The sequence below is a fragment of the Octodon degus genome, unplaced genomic scaffold (assembly GCF_000260255.1).
Source record: "Octodon degus isolate 3935 unplaced genomic scaffold, OctDeg1.0 scaffold00069, whole genome shotgun sequence".
Taxonomy (NCBI): Eukaryota; Metazoa; Chordata; class Mammalia; order Rodentia; family Octodontidae; genus Octodon; species Octodon degus.
The window spans coordinates 8,477,526-8,493,209 of record NW_004524645.1 but is presented as its reverse complement, the minus strand read 5'-3'; the positions used below and the strand labels follow the sequence as shown (position 1 = coordinate 8,493,209).

Sequence of the window (15,684 nt, the reverse complement as noted above, 5' to 3'; positions counted from 1 at the left end):
TATTTTTAAGACAGGGTCTCACTATGTAGTCCAGACTGTCCTTGAACTCACTAGGTGTTCGAGGCGGGCCTCCAACTTGAGGAGATCCTCCCATTTCAGCCTCCTGGGTGTCAGGATTCCAAGTGGATGCCACCACGCTCAGCTTCAGGATCACAAATTTAAATGAATAAAATAACCAATTAAATGGAAGGTTTGGTACATATAGTAATAATGTAAAAACTTTTAAAATAATTTAACAGAATCATTACCATAAAAATGTATAATTGCTCACCGCACCTAGGCATTGTGGCAAAGCAATGCACGTAGATTTTTTCAGTGTTTCTTTTGTAATTGATTTTCTTTTCTTTCTTTTTTTTTCTTTGTATTTTAGGACAGGGCCTACAGGGTCTCACTGCATAGCTCGGACTCATAGTGATGCTCCTGTTTACAGCCTCCCAAGTGCTGGGATTACAAGTGCATACCACCAAGCCCAGTCTCAACTGCCATCTCAGCGCACAGGGTGTGGGGAGTGGGGGAGGGGGCACAGCAGGCCCAGGGATTGAACTCCTGGCCCCTACGTCTGCCTAAGCAGGAGCTTGATTTTCTTTTTTGAGATAAGGTCTCCCTACATGGTTCAGGCTGGCCCTGAACCCACCACAGACCTCAGGCTAGCCTCAAACTCACAGAAGTTATTCTGCCTCAGCCTGAGATTATAAGCAGGTGCCACCATGCCTGGCTCTTAGGTTTCTTAACTGGAAGTGAGATATCCCACACTGGTGCCATCCAGTAGAGTTTTCTATACTGATGGCAATCACCTCCATATGTTCCATTACAGTAATCCCAGTCCATACAAAGCTACTGAGCACTTGAAATATGGCCAGTGCAATTGAGGAACTGAATTTTTAAACTTAATGCATTTTGTATTAAAATAGAAATGCCATACATCACTAGTGGCTATCATATTGGGTAGCACAATGTAATTCATTACACAAAGAGTAACCCCAAATAACAAGGGCTTATTCTCTGCTGTGGTAATAAACTTTTGGCTTTCTTAGCAACCATTGTGTAGCACACTTTACTTCAAACCAGTTAGAAAATCCATTCACATTTCTTATTGTTCACAGTGGCTGACTTCAGCTAGAGAGGACAGCCTGGAGCACATTGGACAAGGATATGACAATTCCTTTGGAGCAAGGACTTGAAGCAAATAGAGCTTGAGAGACAGGACTATGACCAGAGGTTGCACCCAACACATTGCTTGTAGCTGCAAATTACATACAGGGCCTCATTAATTAGGAAGATGGATAAGGAATTAATGTTTATTTTTATTCAACTACTTATAAAATATTAGAACTAGCCCATATGCCAAAAGAAAAAAAAGAACTCTGTAAAACAGACTAGTATATGGCCATTAAAAATGATGTTGAAGAGCTGGGCATGGTGGTGCACATCTATAATCCCAGCACTCGGGAGGCTGAGGCAGGAGGACTGCTGAGTTCGAGGCCAGCCAGGGATACATGGTGAGTTCAAGATCAGCATAAACTATATAGCAAGATCCTATTTTTTTTTCTTTTTTGGTAGTACCAGGGATTGAACTCAGAACCTTGCATTTGCCAGGCAAGCACTTATTTCACTGAGCTTTCTCCCAAGATCCTATTTCAGAACAACAAACAGATATTGAAGATAATGTTTATCATCTATAATATGTTCTGATATCACTAAGTGAAAAGACCAGCAAAATGACATACATGTAATAATCCCATTTTTGTAAAAAGATCAGAAAGATTTACTGAAGCAATGAATAACATTTAGTGTTAAGATTATAGGCAAGTAGGATAGATGACAGGTTACTTTTTTCTTAATGACTTTTCTGTGTTGAATTTTTACTTGAAGGGCCAGCCAAATAACTCTGCAGATTAAAGCGCCTGCAAGCTAGAGCAGGGGCCAGAGGTTTAATCCCCTGGCCTGCTGTGCCGGATGCAGCCCTGGGACATGCTGAAACTGAGTTTGAGACTGGGCATGGTGGCGCACACCTGTAATCCCAGCACTTGGGAGGCTGTAAACAGGAGAATCACTATGAGTTGGATCTAGTAGTGAGACCCTGAACACCCTGTAGATCCTTCCCTAAAATACAGAGAAAAAAAAATTTTACTTGAAAATTCTTTACATAGACCACTAATTGTTTCATTTATTTGCTCTATTGAATTTTCAGTGTTATGTCTTTTTTTGTTGTTGTTCCAGTAAAGAGGATTGAACTCAGGATCTTCTCTGAATTAATCTCTGGCCTTTTTAATTTTGATTTGGAAATTTTTATTTTTATTTTATTAAGTCATTAAATTGCCCAGGCTGGGCTTGAATTTATGATTCCTCCTGCCTCAGTCTCTTAAAGCGCTGAGAATATAGGCATGCACTACCACACCCAGGTTGTTTGACGATTTTTAAACATAAAGAATAGCAGCATGCTAAATGTGCAGGCCTAGGCCACAAACCCTAGGCTTTTGGACAGTCATGCTCTGGATTTTTGCCTTTTGTTTGTGGTAGTTTTCATCACACAGAATTAAAAACATGCACAGGATAACGTAACTAATTTTCTTTTAGACTTCTGGTTTTGTTGTATAGTTATAAGGACTTTTTCCACTTGAAGATATGAGCGAATTTTCCTAAGATTATGCTAGGATTTTTTATGATAGTATTTTTTTCCATTTACTGTCTAGAATATATTCTTGGGCAAAATCTTAATGCTGAATCCAACATTTTCCCCTATATCTGCTTGGTCTTTCTTAAACAGCATTTACTGAATGTCCCCACTGAGTTGAGATGCTACTTATTATTGAAAAATAGATTCTGATACAGATTTGGGCATAATTTTAAATCCACTATTTTCTTTTCTTTTCTTTTCTTTTTTGCATTTTTTTAGGGAAGGGTCTACAGGGTGTTCAGGTCTCAGTACTAGATTGGACTCGTAGTGATCCACCTGTTTACAGCCTCGCAAGAGCTGGGACTACAGGAGTGCGCCACTGCGCCCAGTCTCAACTGGCCTCTCAGCATGCCCCAGGGGTGGGGCAGGCTCAGCAAGCCTGGGAATTTAACGCTTAAAGGCTCTTATTTATATATTTATTTTCCATAATTTTATTCAGAAACAAATGGCAATGAGACAGTTTCAAACCAAATTGGTAGGACAGTTTCAATAATTAACACCTTGCATACATTCTTCCTAGTGGTTAATTGCTGTACAAGATGCGGACATGATATCTTATTTATAAACACCATTAGAACAATCCCTCTATTCATTAAGAGAATGTAACTATCTATCCCAACCATTTTGAATACACAGATACAAAATGGACATTCATCTGTATCCCCTTTTCTTGTTTAGTTCCGTTATTTGAATGTTATAGGTGTGTTATCTCAGCAAAATCTTCTAAAAGAGTCCAGTAGCCCATAATAGTATTGGGTCTTCCGCCTGACTGGCAATGTCAGAAATTGTTGACCTGAGTCCCCTACAGCTCAACATAACAGCATGGCTTTACTTCTTATACTTTTCTTTTTTAATACTTTTCTGCTGGATAGTTAAGACCAAGGCAAAGCAGGACCTATGCAACAAGAGTTGTAGCTTAGGAAGAATGTATGCAATGTGTTAATTATTGAAACTGTCCTACCAATTTGGTTTGAAACTGTCTCATTGCTATTTGTTTCTCAATAAAACTATGGGAAAAAAGGGGGATACAAATGAAAGACCATTTTGTATCTATATATACAAGATAGTTAAGATAGATATGCAACTACTTTCTCTTAATTCAATGAGAAGAAAGATTTATACTAATAGTGTTTTGACAGGATATCACATCTGCATCTTGTACTATGAATAACCACTACGAAGACAATGATATGTAATGTATTAATTATTGAAACTGTCCTATTAATCGGTTTTGAAACTGTCTCATTGCTATTTGTTTCTCAATAAAATTAATTGAAAAAAATTTTTAAAAGACTCAGGACATATGAGAACTTGTACTGTAACGTCATGTAACTCGATAGTGTCCCAAATTTTCTGATCAACGAGATTATGGGGCCAAAGAGGAAAGTGATCGATGATGTAGAGTGTGCCTAGGGAGAGTCACACGGAGGGAAAACATTCTCTCAGGGTTTCACAGAGAGCACATTGGCCAAGCAATGGCCGTGACTCATCCACATGGCTGACACTGACAAAGGTTCTACAGTCTGAGGCACAGGATCTCAGGATAAATCCTGAGAGGATTTCACTGACCTTATCAGGCTTAAAGGCTCTTTAATCCGATGAGCTATTTGACTGGCTCTAAATCCACTATTTTCTTCCTGTGATGGTTTATGTATGGTCCCAGGGATTGAACCCAGAACCTCATGCATGCGAGGTAAGCACTCTACCACTGAGCTACAACCCCAGCACTTTGGTGGCTGATTTTATGTCAACTTGGCTGGGCCAGGGATGCTCAGGTAGTTGGTTAAATGTGATCTGGGGGAGGGGTGTCTGTGAGAGTGTTTCCTAAAGAGATTAAGACTTGGATGGACACACTGAATACAGCAGTATGCCTTTCCCAACAGGATGGGCATCACACCTCCACTGAGTAGAACAAAAAGATCACTACCATGCTTCCCTCCACCTCTTTTTCCATGTGCCAGTATGGTGAAATTTAGTTACTGAAGCTTTATAGTCTTAGCAAGCTTACCATTCCTTATTTTCTTGTTTAGAGTTTTCCTTGGCTAGTCACGCTTATTTGTTGTTACTTGGGTTTAGAAGTAGCATACCTACATAAAACTCTATTGGTATATTTACTGGAACTACAGTCAACTTATGGAGCATTAAACCATTCTTGGAGAGTAACAGCTTAAGGAGAACTGGTATCAAAGGTGTATTTATGGTGTCTTCCTATCCAATAATATGGGGTGAGTTTTATTAATTTAAGTCTTCCTTTGTACCCTTCAGGAATATTTTACATTTCTGTGTCAACTTTCCTTGGTTAAGCTCATTCCAAAGTATTTTATATTTTTATTTTATTATGAACAGCACTCTTTCATTGGGCCATTGTATCAACTGTTATGTGACTATATCAAATATATTTATTTCTATAAACATTGTACTTCAGTGATTACCAAAAGATCTTTTTCTAGTAGTTTTTCTTACTGTTTCCTGCATTTATTTTTTATTTTCTGGTCTAATTGTATTGGCTACTTCCAGAACATAATGAGGGGTTTGAGGCAGGGTCTCATTATGTATTTTAGGCTGGACTTGAACTCACGGCAATTTTCCTGCCTCAGCCTCCCAAGTTCTGGGAGAACAAGTATGTGCCACCATGCTCGGCATGATTTTTTTTTTTAACAGACAGGACCTCCCTGTGTTGCCCAGGCTGTCCCTGAACTCCTGGGCACTAGTGACCTTCCTGCCTCAGTCTGCTGAGTAGCTGGGACTACAGATGCATATTGCCACACTCACTTAATCTAAGTATAGTTTAATATGGTAAAGATACCTTCTATATTAAGCATAATTCAGTTGATCCATTGTAATGGGTTGAACATCTGGGATTTCCCCAAGTATGGCTCAAAAATATTGGGAAAAAAAGTGCATTTGTACTGAACATAAAGATATTTTTTCTTGTCTTCATTTCCTAAGTAATACATGATAACAACTAGTTACATAGAATTTACATTGTATTAGCTATTATAAGTAATCTGGAGCAGATTTAAAATATATAGGAGGATATATGCTATACACAAATAGTAAACCATTTCATATGAGGAATAGAGAATTTTGCGAATGGCTTTTAAAATCTGTAGAAATGGCAGGCACAGGGGAGTGCCTGTAATACAAGTTACTCAGGAGCCTGAGGCAATGAAATCACAATTTCAGAGCCAGCCTGAGCAACTTAGCTGGACTCTGTCTCAAAAAATAAAAAGGGGGCTGGCAAGATAGCTCAGTGGACTAAAGTGCCTTAGGCAAGCTTAGGCAAGCTCCAGGGACCCCGGTTCAATCCCAGGCACCACATAGCACACAAGCCCCACCCTCAGGGTGGGCTGAGCTGGCCAGATTCTGGGCGTGGTGGCACATGCCTGTAATCCCAGAGGTGGGGAGGCTGAAAGCAGGAGGATCACCATGAGTCCGAGCTGCATAATGAGATGCTGTAACAACCAAATACATTAAAAAATAAAAAGATTTTAAAAGAGGGGCTTAAGATATACAGCACCATGGTACAATTTCCCTGGGTTTGACTTCCTGCATCAAGAGAAAAAACAACTATGGTGATAACAATGTGGTTTTAGTTAGTGACTGAAATGATAAATATTAATAACATTAATCATGAATCACCTTTCTTGCATTAGTAGAACATACACTACTTAGAAAAAGTACATATTTCTTTTAATATGCTGTTGAATTCTATTTCATTTTATTTTATATTTTTTATGTATTTGGGACAGGGTCTCACTATGCAGCTTGGACTCTAGTGATCTTTCTGTTTTAGCCTTCCCAGAGCTGGGATTACAGACATGGGCCACCACACCTGGACTTGGCCAAACTCAGTAGCTGGCTCAGCGTGCCCAGGACAAGGCCGGCATGGCACATGGTACAGTGTTGGATTCTAGTTCAAAGATTTTATTTTGGCTGCTTTTTTTGTTTTGTTTTTTATATTCTTCAGAAATGCCAGGCTAAAGTTTATCTATTTATTTATTTTGGCTTTGTTGGGGAAGCAATCTATAAGTGTTAGTAGCAGTTATCTTGGCTTCATAAAGAAGTGTGTGGAAAGTTTTGGTTTTGTATGTATTTGGTACAGAGTCGCACTATGCAGCTCAGACTCACAGTGATCCTCCTGTTTTCAGCCTCCCCAGTGCTGGGATTACAGGCATGTGCCACCATACCCTGTTTCGGTGGCTGGCTCAGCATGCCCAAAGTCAGGCTGGTGCAGCATGTGTTGCCAGGGATCAAGCCTGGTCCCTGCTTTCGCCTAAGCAGCCACTTAGTCAGCTGAGCTATCTTGCCAGCCCAAGGTTTTATTTTTATGAAACTTCTTTGTGATCCATAAATGATTCCATATAGCAAAGCTTTTTGTTTTGTTTTGTTTTTCTCTTTCTATATGGCAAATAGAATCCAGTATTATACTTTATACTATAACTAAGCAGGATTTTGTGTATTGACATAGTAACCACCACTTACCCTTAATTTTTTTTTTGTATTTTAGGGAAGGGTCTTCAAGGGTGTTCAGGGTCTCACTATTCACTACTAGATCGGACTCATAGTGATTCACCTGCTTATAGCCTCCTAAGAGCTGGGATTACAGGTGTGTATGGGCATGTGCCACCATGCCAAGACTTCAATTGCTGTCTCAGCATGACCCAGGATGGGGCCGACACACAGGCCCAGGGATCGAACCCCCAGCCCCTGCACTTGCTTGCAGGTGCTTTAATCTGTTGAGCTATTTGGCCAGCCCATTTTTAAGGGAAATATAAATCCCAAGTTTAAAACAATTAACATATAAAATTTTCTGGGTAGTCATTATTGGGTTCTCTTTTTTGGGGGGGTTCTCTTTATCTTGAGGTTTTCATTGAAAAATTCCCTTAAGAATTTTAAATGGTCTTGAGCATATCTATTGCTAGCCTTCATTCTTCCTGTTAAATGGATCTCAAATATATATATATATATATATATATATATGACACAATGCATAAAATGTAATTATCAAATATAGAAGCAAATAGTTTATTTCTTCCTTGGTTAGCATTTCCTATTTTTTTTTTCATTTTGTGTATTTGGTACAAGGTCTCACTACGTAGCTCAGACTTGCAGTGATCCTCCTGTTTTCAGCCTCCCCAGTGCTGGGATTAGAGGCATGCACCACCATGCCCAGACTCCTCTGCCGGCTCAGTTTGCCCTGGGGGCAGGGCCAGTGCACCTTGAGGGACCGGGAATCGAACCTTGGTCTTTGTAATTGCCAAAGCAGGTGCTTCGTCCACTGCACTATCTCACAGGCCCTCCTAGTTTTCTAAATTAAGACAAAGGTTAAAATCATTGTCAAGGGTTGAGTCCAGCTTTATCTTAGACAGGCGGCAGGATTTCTTTCAATGCAAAATGGGGGAAAAATGTACCTGCTCATGATCGACCTCTACTGGCTGCTTTTTAATGATCCAGGTGACAGACTCCGAGAGAGGTGGGGTAGTCAGAGACCCTGAGTAGGTCCAGTAATCGGGGCAGGCAGGCATCAGGCAGGTGGGGTCAAAGGACTCCAATTCCACGAGGGTGTCCTGGGCAAGGGAAGAGTCACTGAGTCATTCGTTATGCAGTGGTGAAAACCACTCTGGAATCAGATGGTGAAGCAATGATTTTCAGGGACTAGCAGGCGAGCTCCAGGGACCCCGGGCAGCTTCCCAAAGCATTGTCACTGCCTAGGTTAGCATCCTGCCCAGGTTTTATTTTTGCAATCACTTGTACATTTAAGATATGAAATCTTTTTCACCCTCAGTTCTAGTGCAAAGCTAACCCAAAGCTGTCCTCTTAAAATGCAGTACACACCAGGAAGAGCTTAAGTCCAAGACTAAGAGGAGAAAGAAAAAGTAAGATGGAGAGGGAGGAATAAGTAACAGGCCCCCAACAAGTAGCCACTTGGGGATACTGAATATTGAAAAATTAATCCTGTGGGTTGGACCGGTGATACAAGTGACATTTCTTCGCAGCCAGACAAATCAAATTTCTGTAGAACTTTACGTGTTCCATAGCTGTTGGAGGAAGCTAAAGGAAAGACAACTGCTCTGGACAAGAACTGAGGAGGAGCTGGTGTTAGGAACAAAGGATGGGTCCGCTAATAGAAGTAGCCCAAGCGGCAGGTCTTACGTGGCAGTATCAGAAGAGAACGTACATAGAGTTCACTTAATTACACTCCAGGTTCAGTGTAGCTTCCTAATGTCTCCACTCTGAAATTGAAACATAAAATGTACTTCGAGGGACTTAGGGGGAAAATTACCTTATGCTTAATTGATGGCAAAGTATCCAGCAATTTCCGTAGCTCTTTATGATGTTTGCCTAGCTAAAGAACAATCAAAGAGAAAATATTACAAACAACGGACATCTCACTGTAAAACAGGAACAGAATTCGAATTAAAGTGAGCCACCTGGTGCTTACATATAAACAAACCACACAGCTGAAACTAGACTGAAGATGGAACTTGAGAATGTCATAAACATCATGGAGTTAAATAAGACACAAACAAATGAGCAGGCTCTTGCTGACAAGGGTAATGTGCCTGAGAGGAAAGGTACTTCTTGCCCCTTCCTATATTGAAATTTAAATTAATTAAAATTAGTTATTCTACACTTGCACTAACCATATTTCAAATGCTCAGTTGCCACTGATGACTACTCGATTGGATCATGTACTTTCATACCATTAGCAATATATTCTTAATAATTATTTATTTTTGTCACTGGATGGATCCTAATATCTTTGCAGTAAACAGCAATATTATAATATACTGCATTTTCCTGCTATAGTACATCATGTAAAGTTCATGAGAGCTGGGGGGATAGATCAGTGCCTTACATGTATGCCTAGCAAGCACAAGGTCTTGAGTTTAGTCCCTGGTTAAAAATAATAATAATAATAATAATAATAATAATAATAATAATAAAGGTCATGTGGGGTTTTTTGTTTGTTACCTTTAAAAATACTCCTATCACAGCCAAACCATTTTCTTCCAGCGCTGCATCCTCAAAGCTTTCAAATTTGACTGCATTCCAATGCACCAAATGCAGCTGAAACAGCATTAGAAGTGGGCTTAACACATGACCATACGGGATTGCTGCAGATTGGCAGGTTCATCCCACACACAGTACTTAATCCTACTTCCTCATGCAGAATAAGGCCACTTTGAAAAGCATATGGCAATTAAGTGTCAAACCAGATGGCAGTAAAGAACAGGAGGAAATTTAGGCCAGAGCAATAATTAGTGTTACTTTGGATGAGAGGGATTTATTAAGGGAGAAACATAAAATTCATATAGCAAAGCAACACTTCAGTGAGGGATGAACGTTTGTTCAGTCTCATCCTGATTTGCATGAAACACTAATATCCAAAGTCCATTTGCATCTAAAGCAGAGAAGATGTTTATACAGAGAAATAGATTTTTCCCTATGGAAATCAGACAGAAGTTGAAGACAAATTTCGCCTTGAAGGGATGACCACGTAAAATGTGTCATTTTTAAAATAACATTTAGAACTTAAGGGGGGAATTATAAATTAGGGGGAAAATTATAAGAAGAAACTCTATTTTCTTATGCTCATCTTCTATGTCCTTATGTCATTTCTCATCATGGATGACTGCATGAGCCCCAGCCACCCAAGTGCAATTCCTTAAAAGTCCTGGTTCATTTGCCTCCCTCCACTCCCCAAGACGATATCATATCCAAATTCTAGTGCTTTTATTTTAGAAATATTTGCTAAATCTCACTTTCTATCTATTTCTATTGCCGCAGCCTTCATGGAAACTTGCACTGTTTCTCATGCGGATTAATCCAACCTTTTGGATCAATCCAACCTCGGGCCTCTGTACTGTCACCTAATCTAGGCAATAATTCAAGCCTAGATGAGAATTGTACAGGAGTCCAGTCTCAAGATTGTAAGGTTCATTTCCATCATATTAGTTAAGATGTCTATAATTTTTACACGTCTAAGCTGGGAGTGGCCAAATATGTCCCCGAACAAGCTAGCTGGCATGAACAGGCATTGCCTGAGTCTTCCTGCTAATTTCTTAGAATGAGGAACCTCAGAACTAGCCCACTTCACCCCAGTTGTTGCTGTTCCTGAGCTGTTCCACATACCTCTGCTGGGTAGCACTTGCTGTCCACAGTGTGCTCAGAACCCCAGGCATCAATGGCCCCCCAGTGAAAATGGAACTGCTTCAGCCGGTAGTTGTGTTCCAGCGGTCCTCCCTTGATGACTGAAATGGCAATGTAACAACACTTGGAGGCATGGTTACTTATGCTGTGGGGGAGTGTGGGGAACAGGCCCAATCTGTGGCCGTGCCACCTATGTGAGCTGTCCTAAATGAAGCACACTACATTACACTGAAGTATTTATAGGCAGTGTGATGGACAAGGAAGAAGATGTTTACATTTTTAAAAAATTACTACAGCAAAAGACATACTGCATTAATCGCATTCACGACACGCCCCTCACTTGGAACATGCTTATCCACAGTTCTTACCACTTCCTGAAGAACTTCTTGGAGTCCTCCTGAATGTCTTTAGTTGCTCCATTGTGATTATTTTTAATGTGTTGAATTGCTTCAAAATGTTTACCTTTTATGGTCATTTTGACTTTGGGGGAGAGCGGGGAAGCTGCAACATGCTAGATCCAGTGAATAAGGTGGATGTTTTTACAAGCCTGTCTTTCTGCTGGACAGCACTGGGTGGTGGCATTTACCATATATATTTTTTATCACATCTCATAAAGACACTCATAAAAAAAGGACTCCTAGAACTGTGACAGAAAGTAGCAAGAATGATGAGATAAGTGTGCTCAAAGCAAGGGGGAGTGTTTTGGGAGGGATTCTTGGCAATGTGTCTTTTGCTGAATAAATGTTTTAACTTTAAATATCCACCATATATTTTGATCACATCTCGGAAAGTAGATTTCCATGCAGTTTCCATATGTATAAGGGTACAACCAAGTGACATCAAGATTTAATTGCACACGAGACTGCATAGAGTCATTAAAGGCCAATTCTTGGCTTAGTTTTACATTCTATAAAGTATTGGCTTTATTTGTGTACAATACAATAAAAATTTCTCTCAGCATATATATTTAACCAAACTAGTAGAAGTGAAATATGGAGGTAAAAAGATACTCTTTTCTTTTTATGCATGAACACAACCCTTTCCAAGAGAAAAGTGATGTTCTTTTTCCCCTTTCATTAAAATGGAATATGTGGGAGCTGGGGAGATAGTTCAGTGGAGTAAGTGATTGCCTGAGTTTGATCCCTGGTACCATAAAAAAATGGAATATAAAATTTTCAAGTCAAAAATTATCACCCAGGGCCGGCCAAATAGCTCCGCAGATTCGATCCCAGGGCCTGCCATGCCGGCCCCACTCCTGGGGCATGCGAGATGGTAAATGAGACTGGGCATGGTGGCGCGTGCCTGTAATCCCAGCTCTCGGGAGGTTGTAAACAGGCGGATCACTACAAATCCGATCTAGTAGTGAGACCCTGAACATCCTGTAGACCCTTCCCTAAAAAAAAAAAAAAAAAAAAAAAACAGCTCCCTCCTGTTAGTATGATTTTGGAAAATACGGAATCCATTCTGTTGAAGAAAACTGAAATTTTCATCTCAACTTAAGTGACCAAGGCAAAAGAAGGGCCAGCTTTTTTCTCCTTTCCCTAGAACAGCACTGACACTTCCAGGAGCCTTATTGTGTGACTACTCTAAAGGTGACAAGCAGGGCAAAGAAGAATGCAGGGCAGAGGAAAAAGAGGCAGAATTCACTTTTAGGTGTATTTTGATACACAGAATACTCAACACATTTTTTAAAAATAGTTGCCAACATTTAAAGTTTGGAAAGTTTCATATAGAAAAAATCCACATTTCTGGCTCGCTGCAGTAGTGCACACACTTGCAGTCCCAACAACTTGGGACGCAGAAGCAGGATTGCAAGTTCAAGGCCAGCCTGGGAAACTTAATGAAGACAGCCTGGTCAATTAATAAGTTTCTTTCTAAAGTAAAAAATTGAGAGAATTGGAAATGTAGCTCAGGGTTAGAGTGCTGTTCCTGGATTCAATTCCCCAGTTACACACACACACACACACACACACACACACACACACACTTTCAACCTGACTTGTGAGAATGAAACACCCTGGCCATGTCAGGCCCACAATCCCAACAGGCGAGAGGCTGCATGGCAGAAATGACTGCTGCTTTTAAGGGCTTCTGCACAAGCCCTCACTGGTGTGCACTGCATACAGAGAGGTGATACGGGGAGCTGTTCTACCACAAACTGTGGTTAAGAGCATGTGCTTTGCAGGAAAGGGCTTCTGTTTGAGTGAGTTAGCTATGTGTCATTAGCTGTGCCTGTTGCCACCTTCTAACTTGGTACCCAATACTAGGCACCCCCTGCTATTCAAAACCTTGTCTTGTTCCCTCCCCTAGTTTGAACTGGAGCTCATGACTTACTTTGAAGGGTAAAAGTGATGGGAGGTCTCTTTGGGGATTAAGTTGAAAAAGACTCAGGCTTCCATTCTGCTTTCCCTCTCTGACTATTCTCACTTGCTCTCTGCGAAGCCGATAAAGTCAGCCTTTGTGAGCTGTCCAATGGACAAGTCCATATGGCAAGAGAACAAGGGCGATGTCTTGGTCATTTCTTCATCACTGGGACAAAATACCTCACAGCAGCAACTTGACAGAGAGGTTTAGTTTGGCACACATTTCAGTCCATAGTGGGCTTGCTCCAAGGCAGGACCACAAAGCAGAGGAACAGGTGCAGAAGAGATGCTCAGTGTATGGTGGCAGGGAAGCAAAGAGTGAAGGGAAGCAGGGCAGAGATAAGCCTTCCAGGGCACGCCCCCAGTGACCCATCTCCTCCAACCAGGCTCCACTTTCAAACATCACATTTATCTATAAGCTCACCAGTGCACTAGGCCAGTGATGAATATCGCACCCCCATTACCCAGTCACCTCCCCAAAGCCCCACCAATTACCACCCAAAAGCCCCAAGTATGAGGCTTTGGGGAACCTTTAGGTAAAATCCATCACAGGCACCTTCTGCCCATCAGCCACCCAGGAAAGGAGGCCCTAGGAGAAACAGCATATAGTCACTTGAATGTGTTTGCAAGAGGATCTTTTGCAAAAGACATCATGAGCTAAGACCCCAGCCTTGATCATGGCCCCATGAGAAAATCTGGACCCAAATTGTGTGCATGGCCTACAAAACTCTCCATGGATCAGCTCTTGCCTGCCTCTGAACTCGTTCTTCCACCACTTCCCTCCTACACTTTAAACACAGTGAGACTTCACACCAACATCACACTGCCTCACACCTCTGCCTCTGCATAGATCACCCAGGCATCACATGTTCTGGAAGGGCTTCTTCCCAAACCAACCCATGTGCATACCTCCACCACAGCTCTTAACACTCTGCGTTCGCATCCTGTCTTCAAGAGCTGCTGCTCTGCACACTATAAACTTCTTAAAGACAGGGGCCACCCCTTCTTCCTCTTTCCATTTTGAGCACATGGCATAGTGCCAGGCACTTTGTAGATCCACAATGAAAGTAGGAATTAAACTGACAAGTGCCTGTTGGTTAGTTAACTGAGATGTCAGTGATACCCTCATCAAAAGCAAAGGGAAAGGCTGTGTTTGTGTGTGGTGGATGAGTAGAGGTGGGGGGAAGAACAGTCATCCAACAAAGGGGCAGAAAAGGGTTGGCCATGGGCCGGGGAGATGGAGCAGTAGAATAAGTGCTTGAACTGAGTTCAATCCCTGGTTCCGCCAAAAAAAAGGCAAAGAAAAGGGCCACCTGGACAGCTCAGCAGACTAAAGCGCCTGCTTAGGCAAAGCATAGCGGCCAGGGTTTGGCTGGAGTTCGATTCCTGGTCTACCATGCCGGCCCTGCCCCCGGAACACACTGAGACACAGATGCAGACTAGGCGTGGTGGCGCGCGCTTGTAATCACAGCGCTTGGGAGGCTGTAAAAAGGAGAATCACTACAAGCCCAGTCTATGTAGTGAGACCCTGACCACCCTGTAGACCCTGTCCTAAATAGAGAAAAAAGAAACAAGGGGCAGAGAAATGAGATCGAAGACAGTAACTCAGAGAGGAGAGCAGATAAAAGATCTGTCAAATAAATATATACTCTTCTGCTTGAGGTCACTGACATCTTGTTATTTCTGTGCTCTAAAATGAGAAAGGTTTAAAGCTGTAAATAATTCAATAACAAATATAAAATGCCTTGCATAGGGTCTGACTTACAGGGAAGAATACTATTCTGCATATTCATTCTTTCGCTTTTCAATGTGCAAGCAAAACAGCTAGCAGAGAAAAATGATGAGAAGAACAATGATACACAGAACCATATACACAACAGTAAACGCAGGAAGTAGACATGAGGACACTGGATTGATGGAAACATTCTAAAAGTGGACTGCAGTAAAAATTGCAAGACACTGTTAATTTACTAACCATTTACATTTCAACTATGTGTATCTGCAGAACTAAAAATAGAGGAGAGCTTTGAAAACACATGTGAATGAATTCTTACCAGATTCGCTGGTGATGCCCTACAAAACTGGAAAGCAAGTCAGGAGGAGGCAGGAAGCACCCATAGGAGGTAAGCAATGGGTTTGAGCTCTCCTCTTTAAGCATTCGACTTTGCCAATAAAGGAATTTCAGAGGGGATGGCAAATCCAGGAAGCATCTAGATTAAGAATAATTTAGCAAGCTGGGGAGATAGCTCAGTGGCATAAATGCCTGCCTGGCAAGCACAAGGTTCTGAGTTTGATCCCTATTACAAAAATAAACAAATACATAAATAAATAAATAAATAAATAAAAGAATAATTTAGCATCCTTCCCCACATCACTTAAGTTTCATCTACTCATTCAAATCATGAGCTGTGTCCTATTCAAGGGTACTGAATGATAAAACAGTATCCCCCAAAGGGACAGTAGTATGAGTTCACATACCTTCCCTTA

General features: G+C 41.1%; 1 protein-coding gene across 3 annotated transcripts in view; it reads right to left on the bottom strand.

Annotated features, from left to right (window-relative positions):
- Ca5b (carbonic anhydrase 5B) overlaps positions 1-15,684 on the bottom strand; it is a 52,766-nt gene that overhangs the window by 1,410 nt on the left and 35,672 nt on the right. For all 3 annotated transcript variants that reach the window (XM_023719575.1, XM_004635076.2, XM_023719576.1), the window contains 4 exons: positions 10,817-10,935; positions 9,656-9,751; positions 8,964-9,026; positions 8,092-8,247 (listed from right to left, as the gene is read on the bottom strand). In XM_023719575.1, the coding sequence (XP_023575343.1) occupies positions 8,092-8,247; positions 8,964-9,026; positions 9,656-9,751; positions 10,817-10,935 (434 nt within the window). The remainder of the gene's footprint in view (positions 1-8,091; positions 8,248-8,963; positions 9,027-9,655; positions 9,752-10,816; positions 10,936-15,684) is intronic.